Source organism: Balearica regulorum, chromosome 8 (genome assembly GCF_011004875.1).
Source record: "Balearica regulorum gibbericeps isolate bBalReg1 chromosome 8, bBalReg1.pri, whole genome shotgun sequence".
In the NCBI taxonomy this organism is placed as follows: Eukaryota; Metazoa; Chordata; class Aves; order Gruiformes; family Gruidae; genus Balearica; species Balearica regulorum.
In genome coordinates, this window is record NC_046191.1 from 18,886,919 (window position 1) to 18,913,596 (window position 26,678).

A 26,678-nucleotide genomic window follows, 5' to 3' on the forward strand; every position below is an offset into this window, starting at 1 on the left:
CCCTGCAGAGGACGGACCCGCTCCATGCTCTGGGAGACCACCTGATACCAGAGGGCTCCGCGCCCAGCTGCCAGTCTGAGAGACACCGCAGCACCAGGAGTGAGGTGAGGTGGCACGGCACAGCACGGTCTGCCCGACGCCGTGTAAGCGCGGAGCGGGGGGGGGGTGTGTGTGTGTGTGTGTGTGTGTGTCTCTGCTTTCCGCCCTCCGCCAAGGGCTCCCGCTGCCCCACCTTGCGGCCGGCCCCGCAGGGCCACGGCAGTTTCCTTTTAGCGCCTTACCGGGTTTTTAAAATGAGGCGAGGCCCGATTAAAACGTACATTGGGAACCGACTGGCACAAAGGTTTTGTGGAAAGCGGCTCCCCCGACCCGCCACACAGTGCCACCGGGCCCCAGGCCAGTGCCCGGCCCGGCCTCCAGGCTGCTCTTGCGAGGGGCCTTCAGCGTCCCCAGCTGCACCACACGAGCCTTACTGAAATAGAAACGCCTGCCAAGCTGAATATCTAGGAATATTTTCAGAAGAGTGAAATGCAAACGTACATGAAAACAGCTGGTGCGCAGGCCGCAGCACGGTGGGCTACTCCAGGCTGGGCAGGAGGCCCAGGGCAGTCTTCCCAAAAGTACCTTAGTGTAAATGGTGTATGGTGGCAAACGTGCCTTTTGAAAATAGGGCACATGTTCCTTAGCAGTTTTTTAAAAGTGCTTTTAGGAATGTTTTTCTGAAGCCATTTACTCATGCTGCTCTGCTTGTTATGCCTTACAGAGGAAGCCCTCTCAGATGAAGCTTTTTGAAGCCATTTAGGTATCTAATTGCCATCTTAAATTCGAGGGTAGTGGGCCTCTGTAAGCATTTTGGAGAATTGGGTAGTGCCCTGTTTTTTAATCAGATCTTTAATGGATCTGTATGCCTTAAACATGTCACATCTTTAATTGGCAGGTAATACTTGTTATATTTCTTTTTCCAGGCTTTTTGGAAGGTGGCAGCTGAGATTTCACTGTAGAACCATTAAACCCTTGGAAAAAATGACAGAAAGTGGAGGGCAGGAACAGTCAAGATGGATAACAACAGTTATTATGAGTACAGCTCTGCAGGTACAATACCACTTGTCAAGAGCAGTGTATGACTCACTAAGAAACACTGAAAGAAGCATTTTCTGTATTCTATATGTGGAAATATTTTATGCAATGTCAATGAATATTGGTTTTTTGAGGATGAAACAGTGGTATTATTCTGAAGTTGTTTCTACTGTAGTACTGGTTCTTTTTGTGTGTGTGTGTTTTTTCTCCCAGCTACTTCTGTACCTATTTAGTATTCTTGCCACTTGCTATTCTGAGTTACACTGCTTTAGGATTGTCCTCCTGACTCATGATTTTTGCACTGCACTGATGCTGCTTTCAATTAGCATTATGAATAATTCCATCCGAAATGTTTTTAATATTCTGCATTTCTCCCTAAACATTTTATTTTCTACTATACAGTATCAACATTGGGGTAGTTTATTACTTGGTAAGTATGCAATTTGGTTTAAAATAGTAAGTCTTACAGATATTGATGTATATTTATATTTGTTAATATCAGAAGCCTGGACTGTGTGCCTTAGTAAAGTGAAAGGGTATGTCAAGGAGCTGGTAATGAGTTCCTGCAGCTGAGACCAATTTCATGCCAGCTGGAGAGAATTCAGAGGCAGGAGGGCTTTGATTCACAAGCAAGGATATCTTATGCTAGCTTGGCTGACAAGGTTATCACCCCATCTCTGCTGTATAAATGGGTGAACGGTGTTGAAGCGATTCCTGAATCACCTCAGTTTAAAGCCTGTTTTTATTTGCCTGCTTGGCTGCAAATAACAGCCTGTAAACTGTTCCAGTTTGGGAACTGCTTCAAGAATAACTTAATCCATTATATGGTGAGAGGTATCAGAGGGCAAGGATCCGTCATCTATACCAGCATAACTCCTATTAATAAGAACCCCAGCTCTACTCAAAACTACTGCTGTTGGTAAGGGCTCCCAGTGAGCAAAGATTGGGAAATAGCTGAATACAAATCTAAGATGGCTTTGCTTTTACAAAGGCATTGCTTTGTATCAGTTTTGGTTATGAGCTTTCTCTTTTCCCTGTGCAGCTATCCTTTTCTTATAGATATTATTTATATTTGTGTATGAAATAATTCACTGTCAGCAGTGGCTTTCCAAAACTGTAGTCGTACCTCATAAGCAGCTGTCATTGAGTGTTCCCTTTCCAGACCAATTGAAAGCGTAACATTTCTGGTTACTGTCTCCTTCAGGGTTCACTTTCTATCCTGACTTTATTTTGTACTTTTCCCCTAAATCATGACACTTGCCTATATTGGCAAGTTGCCTACGTTTTAAATGTGTAGGTTAAAGAACATGTTATTAGCTAAAAAGGATTCAGTGATTTTAAAATGTGTGTGTTTGAGCAGCTTCTGTGGAACATACTGCAGAATTGCTTTTTGCTGGCTGAAACGTATATCCAAACCCACTCCATTCTGTAGATGATATATTGCATAGTGCTATGGTCTAGTTTTCCTGAGAGGATTGCATTCTGTCAAAAAGCTTTAAAGAATATCATGTCCCATACAGATTTTCTGAACTATTTTCCAAATGAAATGCTGACATCTGTGAAAATAATGCCATCTAATTAACTGGAGTCATAGAAACACACTACTGTATGTTTCTCGCTTCTGCAAATCTTCCTTTAGCACATCTTACAAAAATAGACTGTAAAATGTTTGGGCTTTTTTATGTATTATGCAGAAGTTTCCTGTGGCAAACTGAATGTATGCATACAAAATTGTCATTCAATGTTTGGTAACTTCCAATGCAAATATTTCAAAATTTCATTAGCTGAAAAAGTTTAGTTAACATTTTACTACTTTTTTAATTGCAATTGGAATAAAAATATTTTTTCAAACAATGATGCTAAAGTTCTATCTAGAATGGTTCAGACAATGCTTTAAGAATATTTCTATCTAACTTCTTGGCTGAAAACATATTTTTAAAATAACTTTTAAAAATTTATTTAGAATCATGAAATTTCTACAATTCTACAGAGGCAACAACACAGAGTTCGATATTCAGAATCGGTGGAAACTGGATCTGTGATTTTTTCTCTTTCTGGTACAGTACTTTTGAAATCTATGTTTTTAAACTCATAAGCTCTAAGGAGGTACAAGATCCGGCCCTGTTGTAGGCTACACTAAACTGAGTAACAGCTGCCTTGTGGGAAGGTTGTGCTACAGTGGAAGGAGCTATGCTGTGATTGCACATAAATCAGAGAATGCAGCGGAGGATGTACCACTTTCATTGTTTTTTACTGGTTTTGGATGTATTGTAGAACAGCTACTTTAGATTTGGTGATCATCAGCTGAACTGTTTAGTAAATTCTTGTTATAACTGAGTAAACACGTTGAGTGCCACTAACATGTAAGACAGCCATTAAGATTTTTTTTCAGTGTTCATGGCTGTAAACACAAGAGTGAAACTGAGACCCTTGGCTTTCATCTTCCAAGTTGAGTTTGCAGACCTAGTGATAGCAGAGGAGTTAGGGAAAGGATTCTTTGAGCAGCTTTGATTAGGAAGTCACTGAAACGGCAAACATGAATTATCTAGCCTTCCTTTTTAGAGCAGAAGATACTTTAGACAGGTAGGCTAGATCTGTAAGCTGAAACTTCCCTGAACTATAAGGATTAACAAGGCACACATTGGCCTAGTCTTTTGTATCCTCGGTTGTTAGGCCTCCTGAACTTCAGCCTTCTTAACTTTCCCTTTCAGAATAACTTAGTTGAAGGCATTATAATTTCATTTTTCATGGTCGACAGTTTAGCTTACTTTTAAGATATTACAGGAGTGTTTATTTATCTGATTTAGAAACAGGACTTACTGAGCTCTTCAATCAGTCTTTGCATTTGCCCTAAATTCATTTCATCATAGCAGTTGCTTGTTCCTCAAGCATGTGATTTCAAAGGCATTCACATGTCTGTACTTTGAGTGGATTGAACAGTTGGGGGTTTTTGATGTTATGGTTGAAAATAACCTCTGAGTTTTTTGTACTTTTATCTTAAAAAAACTAGTCATCACTGGCCAAGTCTTGTGATTGCATTTCACTGTCAAGATATGTAAATTCATTCATGTATTTTGTTCCATCACCTTTTAAATGTTCGAATTAAGAATTCTGCTTCCTGGTTTGTGGTGAGAACTTAATCATGTTACTGCTGTGACATATACATTTTATATCAATTTCTTCAATAGGTGTTGCATTTATACTGGTGGACACTAAAGATTTGCTTATGACAGGGGAAGAACAGTTTTTCAAAAGAATTCAGAAGTTCATAAGCATTCATCGGAACAGTTTTTTGGTTTTGTCAGCTGCTCTTTACGGACCAGAAGAATGGAATGTCATCTTCAGGATTCAGAGAAGGTACGATTTCCACATAAAACCAAAAATTTTATTGCTAGGAGGAAATGAAGTAGCAGTCCTAGATTCAGGAATGTTATTTTAGGAATTATTTTCAAGAATATGAATTTTAATTTGCTAATGAACTGGAAAATTATTTAAAGCATATGTTTATTAATGGCAGATTAAAAGAATACTAAGTGAATCAATCTGATGTGTCATAGGTAACAAAAGGGGACATTCCTCAAAACATAGCAAACAACATCCCTTTCAATCACTTTAGGGCTATGTAATGTAATTCTTTTTAAAGTTTTCTCTTGAACTGGGAAACTAGGCAATTTTCAAGCTCTGTCAGTATCTTTTCATGGTTATCTTCAAAACAGACCAGGCAAGTTTCCTTCATGAGAAGAGGCTGTATTGTAAAGTGCAGATTCTTTATCAGCCTTTCAAATCTGTTTACTTGGAACAGTGTCTGTTACACAGAGCTAGAACAATTGAAATAATCAATGTTATTTTACACCAGAAGTATAAAACTGGACATTAAAACCAGTTTGGTTAAAACTTTATCTGTGATTTCTAATGAAGCCTGAAAACTTGCATGTTTCAGTACACACCTGCTGGCAACAGTTATCAGATTGTGCTCTATACTTGTAGTCAAAACTATTTTCTGGTAGGTACAGTGGTCCTAACGGCAGTTGATTTTCACTCTTGACATCAAAGAAGTGACTATTCAAATGGGGTCTTTGATCTTTACCTCCTTGAAACTAGCACCAGTTTTGTTAAATCCTAGGCACACTGCCAAATGCTGATGAGCAGCAGAGTGTATGGGATGAAATGTAGGAAATCTATTACCCCTTTGTGAAAATTCCATAAATTTTCATGAGAGGTCTTGAAAGCTCTGCCACCATTCAGCAAGAACACATTATTCAGCTGATGGCAATGCTAATTCTCAATCTACTTTGTGCTTATGTGCAACAGATTTTGTGCACGTGCTGATCACAAACAAATGTGATGTGTTGAAACTATGTTCCATTTGGCAAGCCAGTAATTTTATTAAAATAATAGTTTTGTCATTGCAGGCCATACCAAATTGATGTTGACAAGGCACAATTATATTGCAGATGCACGTGCTTTGTTACTACCTGACAGCTTAGAGTTCTGCTATCATATGTAAATCACTGACTGAGCTTTAGCATTGCTGGGGTTGAAACTCGTGTCATATTCTCTCAAACTACAAGTCACCTGTTGGATTTGTTAAAAAACAAAGTCCCCTGATATTTTCAGGTCTTCCTGTATTACTGTTTCTTTCTGCCATTCTACAGTTTTGTTGCAATTGGAGAGGATTTTTTTATTATTATTATTAGTAAGAACATTATAGGATTGTTGTTCAACAGCACGAACACTTTATGTAGGGTTGTGTATATCATGGGGGAAGGGGGAAGAAAAGCAATCTTTATCATCGCAGCTCAAGTGAGCATTCCATTAATATCCTCAGTAAATCCATATGTTAATTTTTAAACACCTTGGAGCAAAGACCAGCCTGGTGTTCTAATGGGCAGGATTCTGCCCATTGATCAAATTAATAGGATACAAACTAAATTTAGACCTGCTGTAATTGGAAGCAAAACTACTGATAGAAATGGATTTTTGTGGATTTAGGTAAGTACACGTAATTGTTTCTTTGTTGCACTTCATTCATTCATGCTTTGCTTAGCCCATTGCTAGTATTAGCAAAGTTGCATCCATTTCCCTACATGTAAATCAAACCACAGTTTCTGCATCAGATTTTAGCAAAACTCAACAGTGACTTGAGTGCCTGCTCGTAGGGAAGGACGCTGCGTATAACATTTATATTTGCTAATTAAAAGAATGGGCAGCCAAGTTCAGATCAGGTATCTAAGCAGCATGGGTCTTAATGTGAATGAGTCCAAGTCATCAAACAGATTGAGAGGCAGAACAGGTGGTAGTCACAAGGGGAGGTCAGAGGGGAGTATACGATTGAGCAGCTGGGCACTTTGGATTAAATTTTTGATTACTGAAAATTCCTCATCCTTTGTTGTTAAGTCCCTATCGTGTTTTAGCTCTACAACAGAAAAGAACAGCAATGCTAACTGTCATCATTGTTACAGCACAAGTAAGAGCCAAGTCTCAAGGAGAGGCTCTGTGCTTGGCCAGGCTTTGATCTCTTGCTCTTCCCTGACTGCTCTGAATGACAACTGATGCTAGTATTTTACATCTTCAGAGTCCATTTGCAAGAATGAATGCAAATGAGTAACACTATTTATAGAAAGAGAATGAATTTTAGGTTAAATTATTTGAATTAACAAGTCTTTACATGAACTTCTTAGCAGAATTATCCCATTATCTTAATTGCATCTGACATACAGATTACTATATTTAGATAGCACACTACAAAGATTTAGTTCAAATTCTGAAGTATTTTTAGCACAGTGTCTCCTGTGTTCTTTCAAAGCCATAAAAAAAAACCCCACACTTTTTTACTGGTGCTGAGAATGGACAGTCTTCAACAATATAGCAGAAGAGGGTTTAGTTCTCTGTAAATGTATACATGCTTAAGAAGAGCTGACTGATAGTCAAGGAGCCCTAGAAAAAGAAATGAGCCCTTCCAGATCCCACCCGAACAAGTGGTACAGAAATGGGACAGATGGCTGTACCAACAGCATGAACTCTCCAGTTGCCTTTAAAGATAAAAGCACGTACTTGTGAAGGCACAGTAAGAAGTTGTTCACATCATGTGGGAACGCTTTTTGAGTCTTATGGCATAACAAATGAAATGTGCATTCTGAAAGTAACCTTAACCTTAATTTATTTTGCTATGCAGATTCCTGGGCAGTAATTTACGTATAATACCAGTTCATAATACTGCTGAAACAGTTAAGTTAATGCTAACTATAGCTAAGGTAAGTCTGGTTGCATATACTTGAAAACATTAGTTCTTCAGAAGCATGTTAGTCAGGAAGAGCCAAGAACTATAAAATGTGTCTTTTTCCTTAATGGAACTTTTTGGGTCATATTGACCACGACCCATGTAAAACAGTGAAATAGGACTGTTACTCTGATGCTTTAGCTGAGTCTTTAAACTAAAAGTTAAAGGTAACTTTAAAAGCTCTTAATAGCATCTATGAAGACAAATTAGACATTGAAGAGCTAATTCAGCTCTTATTGACTACTGTTAAGTTAGGGTATCTTCACTTTATTTATTAGTACAGAACCAGCATGAAATTGAAATATGTAATGACTTCAACTTAAAGTAAAAATGCTGAAAACTCTAGTTACTTGTGGATTTTTAATGACGTACATACATAATGATGCATATTATTTCGACAGCTTAGAGTGTAATTTATCTATCTGTGTATCTGCACTGCATCCTGTATGCATCAACACATTATTAATTAAATCTATTTACTTTAATGCTCTTTAAAGAACATTTTTCCATGAAAATTCTAACTCAAGATACTAACTGTAACAGTACTAGCAGCATCCCAGGTACCAAAAGTAAAAAAGTAGGTTGAATGACACGTTAGGAATCAAGTATGAATTTACATTTCATCCTTTCCTGAAGTAGGCATCTCAAAATAATAAGTATTAACCTATTCAGAGTATTCATAATTTTAAAAATGTGTAAGCTACATCTCAGTACATGGCAAAAGTTGTTAAATATTTATTGTACTTAAACTTTTTATGGAATCTACTGATGACTGGCCCAGTCTCTTAATACAGCATTAACCTGAAAGCTTTTAAGATTACTGCTGATCCTATAAACTTAAATTTGCTTTTCTACGTGTTCAGAACATTTACACTGAACCTCAACAGGAGGGCCTCATACGAAGTGATGATAGTATATACCAAAACTCTGTTGGTTGCCATGATGTTTTTTCTTACTGATGCATTGCAAAGCCTGTTTAATGAGCTCATCTTTTGCCAGAGAATCCCAAACTGCTATAAGGCCTAAAAACCAAACTTTTTTGCCCCAGGTTAACAGACAGGGCTAAGGGAGCAATACTATCTGACTAATCCCGAGCTCCCATACCTGACTCCTGTTGAAATACTATCCAGATAATCAGATGCAATGCTGGTTATTTTAGGACTGGTCTTGGACCTAAAGGGATACACCAGTCACCTCTGTGTACCTCATTCCTGAATATCTACTTTAGAAAATGTGATTCAAACTTCACTGTTGAGTCATTTTACATTTGTACTATTTGAAAAATAAGATGTTGAATATTCTATTACCTAAGAGTTACTGTGTCCTACTCATAAAATTCTTCTTTCCTCTAAGATAACTTCCAAGCCACGAGCAGATGATATTCGTTACAAAATGGCAATGATAAAAGCACAAATAATAGAAAACAGTCCAGTTTGGAAGATGCTTCATGAGTACCAGTTGCATTGTAATTAATTTAGTATTTGGGGTTTTATTCATAAATAGAGTGGCTACATTTTAAACAAAATATAGAATGTTCTTAAAAACATAGTTACATTTCAAAAGACTGTATATACAACTTGTGCATTTGGAATGAAAATTTATATTAAATAACTGTACACTGAAAAATAGCATACATTATAGCAAATCTGCATTCTAAGAAAAACAAAAAAGTAGTTTAACTGCACTGTAGAAAAGCCATCCTTATTTTTAACTTGATTCTGAACTTATGAGCTCATCTGTTTACAATAATTTCCCAAAATATTAAATATATCTTAAGGAAAACTTTATCATTAAAGATAAGGATGATGAAGACAAGTCCAAAATATAGGTTTCCTATGCATAAACAGATATATGTATGAAATCTTGTGCAGTGTGTTTTTTAAACACAAATGTTATCTGTTGTGTTACTAAGTTTTAACATATTTGGCTCAAAGTTGATGTGTTTTTCTTTAAACCTGGTTTCCTTTGCCACAGTGTTTCCACTATTATCTGTCTATACTTCACAGTCCTGTTTGTAAATATAGGTGCTTGTTTATCGATATTAAAAAGTGCTAATAAAAAAACCTTGCGCTTAAACAGTGCTTTTTAATTAATGGTTCTCCAGTCACTTTATAAAAATCTTTGTAATTCACAACACCAGTCAGCAACTATTTTCTAACAAATTCTGAAAATTAACAGAAAAATAAATGTACAAGCATAGCTCCTTGTCACAGCATAGGAACAAAGAAATCCCCTTGGTTTTAGTTTAGAAACTAAAAACCCCATCAAATTCTGAAGAGGAGTGCTTTAGTAAATAGGCCATCTCTGTGAATCGCATACAACAGCAAAAGAAGAAAATAAAAAGAACAGCAACAAGACATGGAAAGCAGCATTTGCAGTTCTTCTAGAGGCCACTCTAAATTGCTCCTTAAAGGGTGGTAGCCTCCTTTTCAACTAAAGTCTCATAGTCAAAATGATCTTGTAAGAAGTATATGAATTCAAATACTTCAGCTGACCTAGCTATTTTCATCCATTACAGCTTTTATTTTCGCTTCAATGAGTTCTTCTACTCGAGCTAGAACACTTTCTATTAAATCAAATGTGAAGAGAGCCGAGTGTAAAACCTGAAATGACAAAAGAGATTAATGTTATTTTTATTAAAGATTTTTTTCCCCACTGTACATTTGTCTCCAGATCGAAAAGAAAACTTCAATCCTTTCTGAAGGAAATGCAAACTCACCTGAAGCTGCATTTCAGTGGTCATGGCGGGCATCTTTTCCCCACTAACAGTTACTGAACAAACTGTGTTAGAACTGTGTGCCTCTGTAGAAGAAAATAACCAACCAGAGATCATGCTGCTTCACAAAACTTAGAATGAAAAGGGTATTTAATATATTAGCATTTCTAGGCAGTAATTGTTAAAAGACACAGACCTAGGGATTGACTAAACACAGGACAGAAGGCGCTGGACCTTAAGAGGGAGATAGTTTGAGCTGGATGGTATCTTGACACTTACTTTCTCTAATACATATGACTACGTTACTAAACAGGCAATATCTGCAACTCAAAACAACTGTATAAGCAGTATTTTAGCTATATAAAAGTTAGAAAGAAAATTTAAATCTGGTCAGTTTTAGATATATTTTTAATATTTCCACATCCAGAGAGATAGTAGGAGGTTCTTTAGCTTGACTTAATGAATCCAGACATGAAATACTTATTTTTTTAAAAGGCTGCAGGCTTCTCTGTTTCAGACAGATTACTTGCAGCAGGCAAAACTACAAAGACAAGTCTGAAAACTAAGGGGGAAAACCGTCTTACGTTCAGACCACATATTTGAAATTCAACATAATGCTCACAAAGATTATACGTTGGGGAAAAAGGCTAAACCATTTACAGTTACCAGTTAGTTATATGTTCTCTCCCAAACTCAAGTCTCTTCATGCTTTGACAAAAAGGCTAGAGACATGGAACAGGGACTTACTTAAAGAAAAAGCTTCCTGATTAATTTTAAAGGATTCCCTTTACAAAGATATCCACAGGTTGCCTGCACACACACAAAAAAACCCAAACCTTCTCTGCCTCATCCTTATATAGTTTACAACAACAGAAGAGGGTAAGACTAGGGGCAAAAAGCCGGTCTGACATTTTTGGTAGCAGAAGCAAGTTCCTTGGGCTGTCTTAATTATACCGGAGACCACAAAGTAACAGAGGATCTGACATACACAGAGATCGCCTAAAGCAGCTACAGCTCTTATGCCCTGCAGAATGTGTCTGCTTAACCCAGAGCAGAATCTGATTCTGTGTGTCAGATTAAAAAAAAAAAAAAAAAAAATACAGAATGTAATCCTTCAGGCTTTAAGACAGCACCTATTTGCTGTGTGAATTATTTCTTCTCTTGTTAACCTCCTCACACCTGGTATGAAACCTAAGGGCTATATATTCAGAGAGACTGAGATGCTTCTGTCCAGCCTTAAAATCAAAACTATAAACAGAGAACAAGCTTTGAAGGTCTTCATGTGACATTTCTATCAGTTTTCCATAAGGTTTACAAATGTGATGAGAGATAAACAAGTTCAGATTTTTCTGACCAATTATGAAAACTATTAATATCAAATATAGCAACTACTGAATTATTATTTGAAATTTGGAATAGTCTCAACAGTTAAATAAAACATGATCTATACAGCACTCACCAATTCTTTGTTTCCAAAGAATTTCCAAAGTTTCTAAATATGAACAAAGCTAAGAAAAAAAGAAAACAACTAACCTCTTCTGTTTTCTTTCTTACTCTTTATTTCTGCTTCATAGTGAGCTTTTGACATATTGAGTCCTACATGCAGTGGTTTTAAGAAATTTTGCTCAATCTTGGCAAGTGCTGTCCATACACCAGTCTATTCAAACAGAACAGAGAAGGTTACAAATTAGTTTTAATGAAGCATTGCAATGTTAAGTTTTTGAGCATAAGTTTTTGGACTAGTGTTTCTAACTTACACTTCTGTGCTGGGAGGAAAAAAAAAAAAAAAGAACATAGACTCATCTTTGCAAGCATGAATAGCAGCATGATGGATGTTGACGTTCCTCTCCCTCTCTCTTACGTTATTTGTTGAAAATTGGATGAAGCAGTCAAAAAACCAAAAAAGTGGGGAGGGGAAGCAAACTTAGTATGTAGGCTAGTAACTACAGCAATGGAAACACACATTTTCAACTTGTTCTTGTAAACAAAGCTAAAAGAATCTTGATATGTTGGAGGGGGGTACTAGCCACTTTCTCAGGCTAGAATCTACAGTGAGTGAACAGCAGTTGTAGATTCCTCAGAAATAATTCAGCAGCAAAATGGTACAAATGTTTAAATTCATGTTCCTGAATTAACACTGTATTGCAATGCCAAGTGAAAGCTCTGATAAATGTTTTGCCCCCCAAAATATAAGGATCTTGTCTATATTGCATTCAGTTTAAAAAGCATCGTAGGAATGTTACTGGATACACTACTACCCCATCCTTAGGCACAGTAGCCAAAGTGACCATGAACTTCTCCCCAATTTGGCATGGGTGAAAGGAGGAGTTTACAACAATGGTGCTCAGGAAGCAGGAGATACAAGGAAAAGATGCTGAAAAGCAAGGCTGTTCAAGGTTACACAGAGGAAAACTTCTCTGCCTTGGCACCTTGTAAGCTTGTAGTTAAAAAAACTGCTGTAGAAGGATACAAATACAGAGCAGTCTTTGTGTCTTTAGATACAGGAGCCATTTATGAGATGCCTTTCTTCAGGCAGTATCCTCAAAGGGCAGAGTAAGGACGATAAAAATAAAAATTCTCAATGTTAACCAGTATTGTTGATTACAGTGGAACAAAATCACCAAATTTTAATGCTAAATGGCACAAAGTTAACTGGTCAAATAAGAAAACTGGTAATTACTTCCACCAGAATGAGGCTAAAAATGAAGACATAATTTTCCAGAAAAATACTGATTTTTAAGCTTGATTAATGAAAGTGTTTGTTACACAGCAATCAAAACATCAGAACTGACATGAAAGGAGGCATTTTCTCTCTGCACTATATGGAGGGAGATGGGGAGGAAGGCAAGAACTGGCAGGGCTTAAATTTCAGGGAAAACTTCAGAAGAGAGGGTGCTATTTTCGCTTCAAACTGTAGACACGTTCTTTATGCCAGGTACTAGACAGGGCTGTTACAGCAATTGTGTGCTACTGTGTATCAATTTTTAATTATAATAAAAGAGGAATTATCACTTTTCTTACAAAGCTATGCATTTACATGAAACTGAGTGGACCATACTGAGCACTTAAATAGTAATCACTCCTTAATTCTGAGAAATGGATACAGTCTATCAATACTAACTAATTTCATAAATAGTAAATTAGAAATGCACCAATGGAAAGTTATTTTTACTATTCATTTTCATTACGGTTTTGGTAATCGGTGCAAGCTATATTATTATTATTATTATACTTAGACTAATAACATCATTAGGCACTTATAAAACCTGTACTCCTCGATCTCAAATTGCTCTTAAATGTAGATGAGAATTTCTTCTGTATTTTAGAAAACGACATGCTGAAATCCAATACTCCAAATCATAAAGAAAGTCAAGGAACTAGAGAAGAGTAACAAAACACCTTAGGATACATATCTGCTGGTTAGAATATTCATCTGACCATGATATTGCTCATTCAAGTCAGGAAGGGCTTCACTGTACTTTAAAACTGGAAAGCAATTTTTCTTGAAACTGTCACTAATTTAAACAAATATTTTAATGCAAAAATCAAAACATTTAGTACTAAAGAGATAGGTGATACTCATTCGCTACATGATATAGTGGATAAAAAGCTCCTGAATTGCAAAAATTAGAGGAATGGTGAAACATAACAATTTGAAAGAGTTAGCAGAAGTTGCATTTACTACTGGAATAAGTAGACATTTGGTAGTGGGATGTAACTGGAAAACTAAACACAAATAATTCCATTGGCTCTTTAATGCTGTAGTGACACAATCCAAGTCAGAGCACTTCTAAATCAGCTGCTAGAATATGGAATCCATATATTGACCCAGTTGTGAAATTCAAACAAGTTTCCTCTAGAGTATCCAAGAACACATTTCCATCAACTGCAAGTGGATAGGACTGACTGTACACAAAACCAGCAGATCCATTATAATATCCTACATTGAAAAGCCATGCAGCAGTTGAATAACAAATAATTTGCACTGATCTACCAGTAACAAATGCTGCTGACTGCTTCAGACAGAAGAGCGCTAAACAAAACAGAGAAGAAAGAGGTGGGGATTACAACTAAAGCTGCAAAATCCTGCTTTATACTGCGGTAGCATAATATTATATGGTTAAAACACATAAGGGTAGTTTCAATTTTTGAAATATACTGCAAAGTATAAATATGTAGAGTATTTCTAAAACATCTACAAACATCCACACACAGGAGAAATGAAGGCAAAGAGGTACATGTATAATAGAAACACAGGTAAACTACAGTGGTGGGCAGTTTCGACTGCAAGTTACCTTTGTGCATAAAACATTCTAGATTGCATCCAGTAAAGTAATATAGCAGAAAACTGGATAGGTCTGGCCATTCTTTTTGTTACTTCAGCAGATCAATCTTACAGACAAGAATTTTTCTGACGCTAATACCTAGAGAAGCTTTTAACATGCAACTATCATGCAGCTGCACAGTTCCTGTAAATATAGAATACTGTTTTCCACAACTAAAACTATTTAAATATGATTATTAAATACTTTCTGAGAAATCATAATACTATTAACTTTTAGTATATCGCACAAAAAAGTATTTTCCCTAAAGATGAATAAAATGAATCTTGAACTGCAAAGGTTTGTATTGGTATTATAAAGAAATCCACTTGGAGACTTGAGGGATACCACCGAATAAATAAGAAAGAGTAACAAATATTTTTTCTCATGGGAATACTTGATAGAGATGTTATTTTATGGTGACATACTCTGAAATTATGGACATAGACCACAGTTTATCAGGCAGACTAAAAGGATTAGCTTCTTTAGTACAAATACAACCAAGTTTCATCAGAATAAAATAACACATCACGTATCTCCTAATGCAGTTAATAAAAACATCACTTCTGGATTACTGACCATTGCAAAGAAAAATGCAAAAACCATGTTTCTGAATCAAGGATAACAGTGTTCATATGAATCCAGCTCTCAGCCCTTAGCTAATCAATCATTTTCAAATCAGTTAGTACTCACTTGATTATCACTTTCACAATCCTTAATGACCAAGTATCTCAGTAGATTTAGTGATGCCATAATCCTGTGAATTAAAAATACACTATTATTTAGAACACAGATTTGTATTACAGGAATAATAATTTAAATTGTCCGTTAGCCAGATATCCTAAAATATCCATTTATACAAAACGCAACCATTCACCTGTTGAGTAACATAGCTTAGTCTAGAGCACCAGCGGTAACGTCCACGGTACAACAGCTGAGATTTTGCAAGTAAGATTAAAACTGTCAGCTGACTGGAGACGGCTGGTGATTGTGAAGGAAAGAGTTCTCTGAAGAGATAAAACCTTATTACAGAATTTGTAATGTGCATCACTGATGATCCAAAGCTGATATCAAACTAGAGTGAGAGTTTTCTTTATTACCCTATTGAATTTTTACTTTTAAGTGCTTTTGAAAAATATGCTTTTTGCTTTTGTTTTACGATACTTTTTAGCAGAAACTATTTATTGCTTTTTCGAGATAAACAGTACAATTACAGGTCACTCATCTGGGTTTTTAAGTAGTTATGTGTCCATCTGGACACTATCACCCTACTGACTTACTAGCCCAACCTTTACTCATCATACAGAAAGAGACTCATCCTATACAGGAGATTTTCAGAGACATTTCCAGTTATTTTTATATTACTTAATGCCAAGTATTTGCTGTTTAGGTGACTCTGTATTCCTACTCATGAGATACTGGATTCCAAGCAGCAATCTGTGAAACAGCCTCAAAAAGGCTGTGTGCTCTAAGTTGTACCTGATGACTGTTATTCCCCTGTGTCACATAACACAACATACCACATTTCTTTTGTTCCTCCAATTGCTTCTGCAAAAAGCTGACAAACCATACAGTCCTGAAGAAATAACACTTTACCAATTCGTTCTGTAATTTAACATCTGAGGCCTTATATCCTCATGGAATGGAGGAGGAATTCCTTTCTTATTGTTAAAAAAATCACTGTAATAGCATTGTGACATTCTTCTGTACAGAGTTAAAAAGTTACAGAGAAATAAGCGATCATTTCCATTTCCAGTTCCAAAAATTTAACCTACATCGATGCTGTCACCTCATTAATTATATGACAGCATACCTCCCACTGTAGTAAGGTAGTAAAAAGGAGAAAAGCCTCTAACTGTGATTACCACTCACCTATCTGAGTTTTGCAAAAGATCTGTCTCAGCACCTTCTGGAAGCAAAAGTACTAAATCTAGAAGGGAGATCAGGTGATGTCCTGTAAACCAAATGTCACATGCCTTCTGAAAAAACGATACAAAAAGTTTAGCTGAGTGCAAAATTTAAATCTTAAAGATATCTTAAATCTTAAATAATTTAACAACAATTTTGGAAAAACAGAAAAGAAAAAAAATCAAACACTGGAAGAAATCTTTTCTAATTACTACATGTGATTGAAGTATACAAACTAGTCTTTTCATAATCCTCCCTACTTTGTCTCTCCAAGCCAATCTTTCTTTTCAGTTTCATCAAATAGATTCTCCACCTCTTCACCATACCACCATCAATATAGTTAATATTTGTTTACGTAAACTTAGCAAATTGTACTAGGCACTCTCCTTTTTTATACTGAGGTATGGAACAATTAGCTATCTTTACCAGAGACTCTATTCATTTCATAATAGTAGTGTCACAATTTTTTTTTTTACAGATGATCAGGTGTTTTTTAAGTTTTCTCTGCATATTTCTAAACCCACAATTCCTAGCAATGCTTGCAAGTAAAGTACACCTTCACCTCTGTGGTTCTTTGATGGAGGAAGGACATTCAGTTACTTTCTTTTCAAAGAGGGAGAGGACAGAAGAGAGAATCATTTCAGCATAAGATGGAGAGTACTAGGTTTTGAAGTGGCAGAATGTAATTATTCTGATGCCCTCTGCACCACAGACAGACCACTTGCAATTTTCACAAAAATTCCCCTAAATTACAACTAATTATGAAGCAAGGAAGGGCAAAACAACAAAACCCCACCTCTTTCACCTGCTTAGCAGAAGTTTTTTGAAGCCTTGCAGCTAAGACCCCTGAAAATTCCCTCCTCAGTGAGGATGGTTAAGCCTCCCTGCACTGGTGCCAACTCAAGGGTGTTCACATCATTCCCAAACAGCAAGTGAGCACACGTCTCTCAAAGTTCCACGGCCTCTTCAAAAGGCTATTTCACATCAGTACAACAAAGCTCAGAGCACAGAGTTGTTGCGAAGATCCCGTGTTGGCAAAGTCCTTATCTCAGGTAAAGGTGGGGAACGTTGGGGGAAGAGATATCATACAAAAGAGAGGAAACTGAGAAAAAGCCAGAAATGGATTGGAAGGAAAACTGAGATTAGATAAGGAGACGAGAAGGCTGTCTCTTAAATCAGATCAGATGAGGGACCTGGAAAGATTAAGACTAGCTAGGCACAAAAACTAAGGTGAAATATATGGATAGCAATAGCAAATTGTTATTGTTACGTCTATAGCACATTTGTTTTGCAACAAACCTAGAATATTCAAATTCCTATGATGAAATTTTAAAATTATTTCTCTTTTTGACAGCCAGGGTACTCTACACAGAAGAAATGTATTAAGAGAATTCTGAAGCTGCATAGTCAAAAAATTAATTGGTAAGGAAATTTCAGAATGTACTTTTACCTATTCAATTTTAGTGCAAGCCCCTTTTGGAACAGCTTTCATATTATCATCTTCTTCACCCCTGCTGATTCAATATACAGGACAGACTGTGATCTAATAAATAGTAATTCACAGTTTTCTAACATAATTATGCTAGCATAAAATATGCATGAATCTACTATATTGTCCTATTTGACAAAAGACAGTATCCTTGAGAATCAAATTTGGTTTGGAAAAGGCCCTAAGCAGCTTAAAAAAAAAGGATAAAAAAAGTTAATAATTTATTTTTAATTAATTTTTCCAACTTCCTGGTATAAATTATAATAAAATATGAGATTTAAATGGCTTTGATCTAGCTCAACCCTTTCTGATGAATTTAACGTTCATGAAGCACTCATAATATAATGCTGTCATCATAAAAACCAAGAAAATTCTGTCTGGACCGTAGCATTTGAATTAGATTCAAGAAATGAGGAACTGTGAGGATAAAACAAAATACTGAGTAGTTCCTCTTTAAGAAAGAAACATGTCTTTTGAAGCACAGAAAAGGTAATAACTTCTTAGAAAAATACAATAAAATTGTGCAATTAAGACATACATTTGTAAAATAATAATGTAAAAATACATATGCAGGAAAAAGCCAAATTAATATATTTAATTATTTAATTTCCCAATCATATGTTTCTTTTCAAAGAAAAATCCATCACTCAAAGGTTAAGCTGTACACATTTTCTCAACATAATGCTGATAGAATTTTGAGATGGCAACTTTTTTTTTTTTTAGTGTTAATAGCCTCACCGTTAACGATAAGTGAACCTGATCTTTTATATTTTTAATAATGTATCCTTCCACACCAGCATGGTTGCTTGTCTTCAGTAAACACCTTTAAACAAACAAAAAAAGAAAGATATTATCTCTTCAAAGCTGCCTAGATAGTTAGCTCAAAATTCAGTGAATAAGGCCATAATGTCAGCTAAGTGGGAGTTTTACTACAGAAAAATACGATGACTGTGTAACCTTTAAACACTAGCTTACATAAGACAGCTGATTTTGTGTGAGGCAACTGAAATTTATTATTTATCCAAAAATTAACATAGTAAAATTGATGTGGTTTACCAGATAAGAACTGTCAGAAATTATTGTACCTATGCAATTAAGCTGCAATAAGGCTGATGTTACACAATCTACAGTATTTTGGATGCATACCTGAATAATGTATATTTTCCCTCTGCATCAAACTTGTCTATGAACAACTGCAAAATATTTAAACTCTTCTTTCTCTAAAGGAAAAAAAAAAAGATGTTATCAGATTAATTCTAATTAAATAAATTCAGGCCTTAACTGATTCTGTAGAGGTCACATTACATACCAGATGCTCTATGGGACAAAGGGTCATAACTTTCACCAAATCCTGCAGACGGACAAAGAAAATACAATTTCTAATTACATACAATGATTACATTACATTACACTGATTAAAATCTACACAAGACGTTAAAAAACCAACCAACCAACAAAAAACCCCAAACCAAAATCAAAACCCCACAACTCACAAAACCATGCCTGTAAGAAGATTCTCATCAGAGAAATTCACATTAGTTTCAGTGGTTGAACTCCCAGGGCTGACACACAAGAATACTACTCTCATACTGTTGGGTCCAAATAAGAATGTAGTCAAGCATCAGATTTGCAAGGAAGATGCAAAAATGAGCAAGCATCATCCCTGAGCTAAGATCAGTGCGCACCTGCCTCAGTGGCCTGTACATACACTAGTATATATTGTCACTGAAGCTTCATGCTGTAGCAGGTAGAAAAGACAATCAATTCTGCATAGCGAGACACAGAAGGTTTGAATTTAGCAACACAGTGTATAAAGGTTCAGTAGTATGTCCTCTCTCAAACACCTAGACAGCTAGATATTATTTATAATCAAACTTTAAAGGCTTCTGTACATTACTTCTTATTACCTGAGGTACGTTAATAAAATCTCTGAATTCTAAATACTGATGGAGAAGGCTGTTATCTTCCATTCTCAATAAACAGCTCTCAAACAGATCCTGCAGGTGGGGAAAAAAAACCAAAAACAAACTGCCAACATTTTGCACATATATGACATTAATCTATATGGTTAACATTTCATGGCTAAAACTGTCTTCACTATAAAAGCTCATTCACATATCCAAAGTTCCTAGGAGCTACGAATGTAAGTGATAATGGCACTTTAATGTTTCTGCATGTGTGTGTAAAATTCAGTAAATATAAGTGTTGGTAAAACTGAAGAATACCTAATTAAGCCTCAAAATATTCCTGAAGCTATTACCTGAACTATAATTTGTACCTTTCTTAGAAAGGGAAACTAAAAGTTTTACCATTACTTAAATTGGAAAAAAATAAACATGCTAACATTGAAAATTTGATTAAAAGAAAACTTACAAGTCCTTTAGATAACATAGATTCTTCTGTTCTAGAAAAAAAGAAACATTATCAAATTTGTTAATTAAAAAGACATTGTTGATATTCCAGAAGAAATACTAGAACAGAGATCAAAAATAACTTGTCCCTCAACAATTTTCGTTCTATTTTCTAAATATAATATCTTCACTATTCTTCTTGAAGATTTTTAGAATAAACTGGCTGATGGAAAGTTGAAAATTAGACTCCTCTGAGTCAAAAATGATTTTTTTTTCCCCTCAATATTTATAAATGCTCAAAAGCAGCACCTCAGATCTTGCAGGTATTAAGACACTGATTAACAAAGAAAATGAAACTTTTCCCAGATGATTCCATTTGCATAGTTCTGCAAGCCCAAGAAAAACACAGAAGATCCTAAACTGAAGAGACCAGGAAGTTTTGTTTAAATTTTACCAAGAAATGATAAGCAGTTATAATGGGAAACTTCCCTTCTGTAGCAGTGCTAGAAACTATTTGGTCAACACTGCTGCTTATGGAAGGTGAAACAATCACAATATATAGAAAAGTCTGGTTTCCTTTAGAAAGCCTGACCATTAATCAGATTGCGTATCATATCAGAATACATTCAAATAAATACTATCACAATAGTCTTCTCTAGTACTAAACTAATTGTTACAGAAGTACAAATAAATATACACTCTAATTATTCTGCGTGTGTTTAAAAGACCTTAATTTTGCATTTTCAGAATAAAGTTTCTAAGAATGCTATCATAATACAAGCTTAAAACAATCAATAAATATTTTCAACAACTTTTTATACTTCTTACTAAAAGAAGCTATCTTGTTGTGGAACTTGCCATTTTAACTCTCGGGTTTAAAAACGTCCTCTGAACTTACCTGGTACGTTCGAAATTTGATTCTATGAATTACTACAAAAGATCACACCCACTATCTAGAACTCCAAAAACCAAGCACCCTACCTTTTCAGTAGCACTTCAATATGCATCATATTGCACTGCAGAAGGTATGATGGACTAAAAGAGAAAAATTAGGTTTACATTAAAATGCATAAGCCATATACATTTGCACAGTTACTATATTTGACAGGATTAGTCCTTTTTGAAAAAATGATAAAAAAATCTTTATGAAACTAAAAATTTTTGAAATAGACACAAAATAGTATGTCAAATTGCTGTTAATAACTCTTATGTAGAAACAGTCTCTAAACATGCAATTGAAAATACAATACATATTCATTTTCAGCATGTGACTAATCCTACCAGTTTCTTTAAAAGGATAGCTCACCTAAAATTAAGCCATAAGAGAGTAATCTGCAGAACTGGAGTATGTACTTATGTACATAATAGAAGCCATGTAAAATATAAATGCATAAAGGTTGACATAAAACAAATACTAGTGAAATACAGTTTTCCTTCATAACTATTCACAAATAGAAAGTTTTCTTCTGCTCAAAAAGAATCGTTAAAGTACAGACTAATTACAAGTGAGGAAGAATAGTTCTCACCTAAATACCACTGGAAAGCAATCAATACCAAAATGCTGAACAAACATCAGATATGACAGACATGCCAAAGAATCTGCAGCATTCTTTTGCTCTATGTCCGCAAACTCCTGATTCTCCCAGTGTGGACTTTTGCCTTTACGATGCAAAAACATTAATGGTATCAATTCTCTTATATCCCACAAAATGTCCTAGAAAAGAATGATAGATTGCATATAGTTGCCTTTAAAAGACCTGTACACCAATTAAGCTTTAACTGTATTTACAGTAAATTCTCTTACACAGCATATGTATAGGTTGATATAAATATTTTATGAGTATTTATGATATATACACATACAGAAAAAAGACCCTGCACGAAAAATAACTACTACTGGAAGAATGTTACCAAGATAGCAAAGTCAAGCACTCAAAAGTTAGCAAAAGAAAAATTAAGTCACCCTGCAAACCCCTCATTCGGCTCCCTTATCCACAATGCTATGAATAACGATAGCTTCATGATCACATTATGCCACAGGACCTCTGTGTTTTTCAGATCACAAGATACTCAGTATACTGTTTATTTTCTGCTCACTAATCCATATGCAACACAATGTTTACCTGCTAAAGGCAAACCATGCAGTTGCAGCAAAGTAGCAGCTGCTGATTCAGAGACCAGTCCAAACTGGTTTATCAAGGAGCAAAACTGTGTCTGCAAGATTTGTAATTTCCAGAGATGGGACCTGAAACTGTTCTGGACCTTCACCTATCTGCATTGCCTTACAAGGCCCAGTAAGTTACCCCACTAACCAATGAAGGAAGCAAAATGAGCTGTAGAACAAATTATAGGTAATTCTGAACTAGACCACTGGTTTTGCAAACACTGTAATAAATTTTGACTGCACTTACTACAATTTCAGTCGCAAAATGCCGAAAGGGATGTTCTTCAATGCCTTCAAGTTGTTCAAGCTGAGCTGTCAATAATGGGTATTTCAGGCTTTTCATACAGCTGAAATAAAAAGGGATGAAACTAAATCACCAATAAGGTCACAAATGCAGACTATAATGGTGTCATTGATGACCAAGAATAAAGTCTATACTCATATTATCTGCTGCTATTCCTGATATTTCAAGGAGAATTTAAAAAAAAGAAAAAGGGGGGGGGGGGAGAAAAAGGGGGGGGGGGGAGAAAAAGGGGGGGGGGGGAGAAAAAGGGGGGGGGGGAGAAAAAGGGGGGGGGGAGAAAAAGGGGGGGGGAGAAAAAGGGGGGGGGGGAGAAAAAGGGGGGGGGGAGAAAAAGGGGGGGGGGAGAAAAAGGGGGGGGGGAGAAAAAGGGGGGGGGAGAAAAAGGGGGGGGGAGAAAAAGGGGGGGGGGAGAAAAAGGGGGGGGGGAGAAAAAGGGGGGGGGGAGAAAAAGGGGGGGGGGAGAAAAAGGGGGGGGGGAGAAAAAGGGGGGGGGAGAAAAAGGGGGGGGAGAAAAAGGGGGGGGGAGAAAAAGGGGGGGGGAGAAAAAGGGGGGGGAGAAAAGGGGGGGGAGAAAAGGGGGGGGAGAAAAGGGGGGGGGAGAAAAGGGGGGGGGAGAAAAGGGGGGGGGAGAAAAGGGGGGGGGAGAAAAGGGGGGGGGAGAAAAGGGGGGGGGAGAAAAGGGGGGGGAGAAAAGGGGGGGGGAGAAAAGGGGGGGGAGAAAAGGGGGGGGGAGAAAAGGGGGGGGGAGAAAAGGGGGGGGAAGAAAAGGGGGGGGGAGAAAAGGGGGGGGGAGAAAATGGGGGGGGGGAAAATGGGGGGGGAGACAAGGGGGGGGGGAGAAAAGGGGGGGGGAAAGATGGGGGGGGGAAAAGGGGGGGGGGAGAAAGGGGGGGGGGAGAAAAGGGGGGGGGAGAAAAGGGGGGGGGGAGAAAAGGGGGGGGGGGAAAAGGGGGGGGGAGAAAAGGGGGGGGGAGAAAAGGGGGGGGAGAAAAGGGGGGGGGAGAAAAGGGGGGGGGAGAAAAGGGGGGGGGGGAAAAGGGGGGGGGGGAAAAGGGGGGGGGAGAAAAGGGGGGGGGAGAAAAGGGGGGGGGAGAAAAGGGGGGGGGAGAAAAGGGGGGGGGAGAAAAGGGGGGGGAGAAAAGGGGGGGGGAGAAAAGGGGGGGGGAGAAAAGGGGGGGGGAGAAAAGGGGGGGGGAGAAAAGGGGGGGGGAGAAAAGGGGGGGGGAGAAAAGGGGGGGGAGAAAAGGGGGGGGGAGAAAAGGGGGGGGAGAAAAGGGGGGGGAGAAAAGGGGGGGGAGAAAAGGGGGGGGAGAAAAGGGGGGGGAGAAAAGGGGGGGGAGAAAAGGGGGGGGAGAAAAGGGGGGGGGAAGAAAAGGGGGGGGAGAAAAGGGGGGGGAGAAAAGGGGGGGGGAAAAGGGGGGGGGGAAAGGGGGGGGGGAAAAGGGGGGGGGGGAGAAAAGGGGGGGGGGGAGAAAAGGGGGGGGGGAGAAAAGGGGGGGGGGAGAAAAGGGGGGGGGGAGAAAAGGGGGGGGGGGGGGGGGAAGAAAAAAGAATGTCTCCTGTGGAAGCATCCCTTAGACTTCACCTCCAGAACATGATTATCCTCACTGTTGTAAATTTGAGGAGAAGCAGAGGAATACCAAATCAGCTTCACAGCACATAGACTAGTATTTCTTTACCACTTCCCTGTACTAAAAAAAAACCCCACAAAACCAAAAAAAATTCAAATAATTTTTACCTTTCTTCTCTCAGTTCATAAATATGTAAGGCATATTTAGGATTTTTTTCTTTTTTAAAATACCACATTAGTTATTAAGTTGGCAGCATTATAAAACACAAATGAGATTATTTATTTACTGCCTATGTAATGAATGCCTACTGTTCATTTTGTTAAGTTATAGGAATATATTATACTGACGTAAAATGCTCACAATTTTCGTAATTCTTCTTTCAGCTCCATGTCATTGCATTCTGATGACTTTTCCATGTTAACAACTTCATTCACAAAAAATTTAGCAAAGTCCACCACTGCATTACAACATTGACAGAGACCAAGTTTATCTTCTTGTATTTGTTGTTTTGTATAAGGTACAGGTAAGGGAGTAAGCTGATTCATTATCATGGCTAAAGATAAACCCACTGAGTAGGCCTTCTTGTTCTGAAGTTTCAAAAGCACTGGGGGGAAAGGAAAAAAAGAGAGAGAGAACATTTTGAGACATTAAGTTACACTTACTTAGTAGAGGAAAATGTGAAGAAAAACAATGTGACTACATAAGAAAGCCTTTAGTTTCAGGGAAGGAGATGGACTGATACCTGAAATAACATGAGCACATCCAGCAAGACTAAACATCATCAGCTAGTTTAATATGCTGTAGTTAAGATGACTATATATATGAGAATGACAAATATTAGAGCAGTCATGCATTTCAACATATTCTTCCTTTCTCTGTAGCACCATGATGAGGACTGAAAAAAATCTTTCTAGAACTAGTCTAAGTAAAATAATATTCATTTATCTGATCTGGAAAACTGATTTATTCTTGCTTTATTGTTATTGCCTGACTCCTTCTGTGCTTAGCAAAACCAGAGGCAAGAGCCCAGCCTTTCTGCTGAGATCTGACTCTACCTGAAGCAGCTCAGAACTGTCCTATACTCCACGGCAGAACCAACAGAGGGGCTCCTAGACTGAGGAAGCAGCACAAGAGACTCTCTGCTTAAACTGCACTTGGTATAGGCTGACTGCAGACTGGCTATCCAAAAACCCACATACTTCCAATTACTAAAATGCTTCTCTTGTTAAATTCTAACACAATTCAATAACACATCTCAGAGACTGCTACTATCAGACTTAAACCTGATACAAGACACTTGATCTCATCTCATATATCAAACCAGAAACTACTACTTCCACCTGCTTAGCGGGTGCCCAAACCCCAACATTTTTAGATTTTATATGTAAGCCAGAAGAATGCTTTCCCCCCACCCATCAAATATCTCAACCTGCTTCAATCTGAAATAAAAGGTTTATACTACGAAAATATGGAATTGTATGATTTAAAAGTTAAATGATGAAGAATTTCACAAATCCATGTTATTCTCTGTTTCTGTAACAACAGTATGAATGGCTTACACCTCTAAATACAATTGTCACAGGACCACATTCTTGTAAGTGATGAAAAATAGCAGAATACTGCCTTTTCAACTGATGCTATTAATCCCATCTAAAAATCTTTTTCTAACAGACCAATATAAGCATTAAAATTATACCTTTTGTTATTTTGCCACGTATAATACATTGTAAAGCCTGTCAGGACAGACATATTCTGAAACTATTCCAGCAAAAGCTAAAATAACTTGATAAATAAATGAGGAAATAATTTAGTTCAGAAATCACATGAGAAAGTGCATCTTACCTGTCTTCAAAGGCTGAAGCAATAACATAACAGTTTGACACACTTGCTCTCCAGAGGTCTGCTCAATCTGCTCAAGTAAACTCAAAAAAAGTTCTTTCGGATTGCATAGCTGCAGGAGAGGAACAATGCATATTTTTTAATCACCATGGTCATAAGCTAAAAAATTCATCACAAGCAAACTTCAATACAGAAGTTCCTGAACGTCAAGAAAGCAGATCTGAACAACCAAGGTAATCTTTAAGAAAACAAATATGAAACAGTAAGTACTTCCTTACAATTAATGTCATCTTTAGAGTGTGTACATGTGTACACTTTCATATAAGCTGAAAGCACATAAAAATAAATAATGACACTAAACTTGATTTCTGTGGTCTATAAAATCCTCACAGTACCTTAGCAAAGTAATCCTTACGAATAGAGAAAAAAGAAAAACTTCCGTGTGAATTTAACTCAAGCTATACAGAGTTTGCAAATTGTTTTTTTAATCTGTAGAAAACTAGCTCCCTTTCATTCATGTATTTAAAACTTTTTTCCCCTACTGCTCCATCAGAATCATCAGGTGCTCACTGTCATATTGTATCTACAGTAGACAAGAGGCAGTATTGCTGTGGCTGCTCTGATTGCAGCAGCTGGCTATCAAAACCTTTATGAGTT

At 37.2% G+C, this 26,678-nt stretch overlaps 2 protein-coding genes across 3 annotated transcripts in view; one reads left to right on the forward strand and one right to left on the reverse strand.

Annotated features, from left to right (window-relative positions):
- Positions 1-8,868, forward strand: C8H1orf146 (chromosome 8 C1orf146 homolog). The gene is made up of 6 exons (XM_010309955.2): positions 1-104; positions 966-1,092; positions 3,041-3,134; positions 4,266-4,434; positions 7,253-7,331; positions 8,711-8,868. The coding sequence occupies exons 2-6, from the start codon at positions 1,024-1,026 to the stop codon at positions 8,828-8,830; spliced, it is 531 nt and encodes a 176-aa protein (XP_010308257.1). The 5' UTR covers positions 1-104; positions 966-1,023; the 3' UTR covers positions 8,831-8,868.
- The window catches only part of GLMN (glomulin, FKBP associated protein), a 22,310-nt gene continuing 4,421 nt past the window's right edge, over positions 8,790-26,678 (reverse strand). Inside the window, exons 5-19 of one of the 2 annotated variants that reach the window (XM_075759917.1) lie at positions 26,025-26,133; positions 24,543-24,786; positions 22,555-22,654; positions 21,670-21,857; positions 21,125-21,178; positions 20,166-20,196; positions 19,700-19,789; positions 19,102-19,143; positions 18,939-19,012; positions 18,531-18,615; positions 16,268-16,374; positions 15,089-15,152; positions 11,607-11,730; positions 10,077-10,159; positions 8,790-9,960 (exon numbers count right to left, since the gene is read on the reverse strand). In XM_075759917.1, coding sequence (XP_075616032.1) covers positions 9,853-9,960; positions 10,077-10,159; positions 11,607-11,730; positions 15,089-15,152; positions 16,268-16,374; positions 18,531-18,615; positions 18,939-19,012; positions 19,102-19,143; positions 19,700-19,789; positions 20,166-20,196; positions 21,125-21,178; positions 21,670-21,857; positions 22,555-22,654; positions 24,543-24,786; positions 26,025-26,133 — 1,503 coding nt within the window. In that variant the 3' untranslated portion in view covers positions 8,790-9,852. The remainder of the gene's footprint in view (positions 9,961-10,076; positions 10,160-11,606; positions 11,731-15,088; positions 15,153-16,267; positions 16,375-18,530; positions 18,616-18,938; positions 19,013-19,101; positions 19,144-19,699; positions 19,790-20,165; positions 20,197-21,124; positions 21,179-21,669; positions 21,858-22,554; positions 22,655-24,542; positions 24,787-26,024; positions 26,134-26,678) is intronic. The other variant, XM_075759918.1, reaches the window with a different exon arrangement.

Coding starts and splice junctions, on each gene's coding strand:
- C8H1orf146 (XM_010309955.2), top strand. CDS start 1,024: ATGACAGAAAGTGGAGGGCAGGAACAGTCAAGATGGATAACAACAGTT. Junction 3,135..4,265: donor TGTGATTTTTTCTCTTTCTG/GTACAGTACTTT, acceptor TTTCTTCAATAG/GTGTTGCATTTATACTGGTG. Junction 7,332..8,710: donor TAATGCTAACTATAGCTAAG/GTAAGTCTGGTT, acceptor CTTTCCTCTAAG/ATAACTTCCAAGCCACGAGC.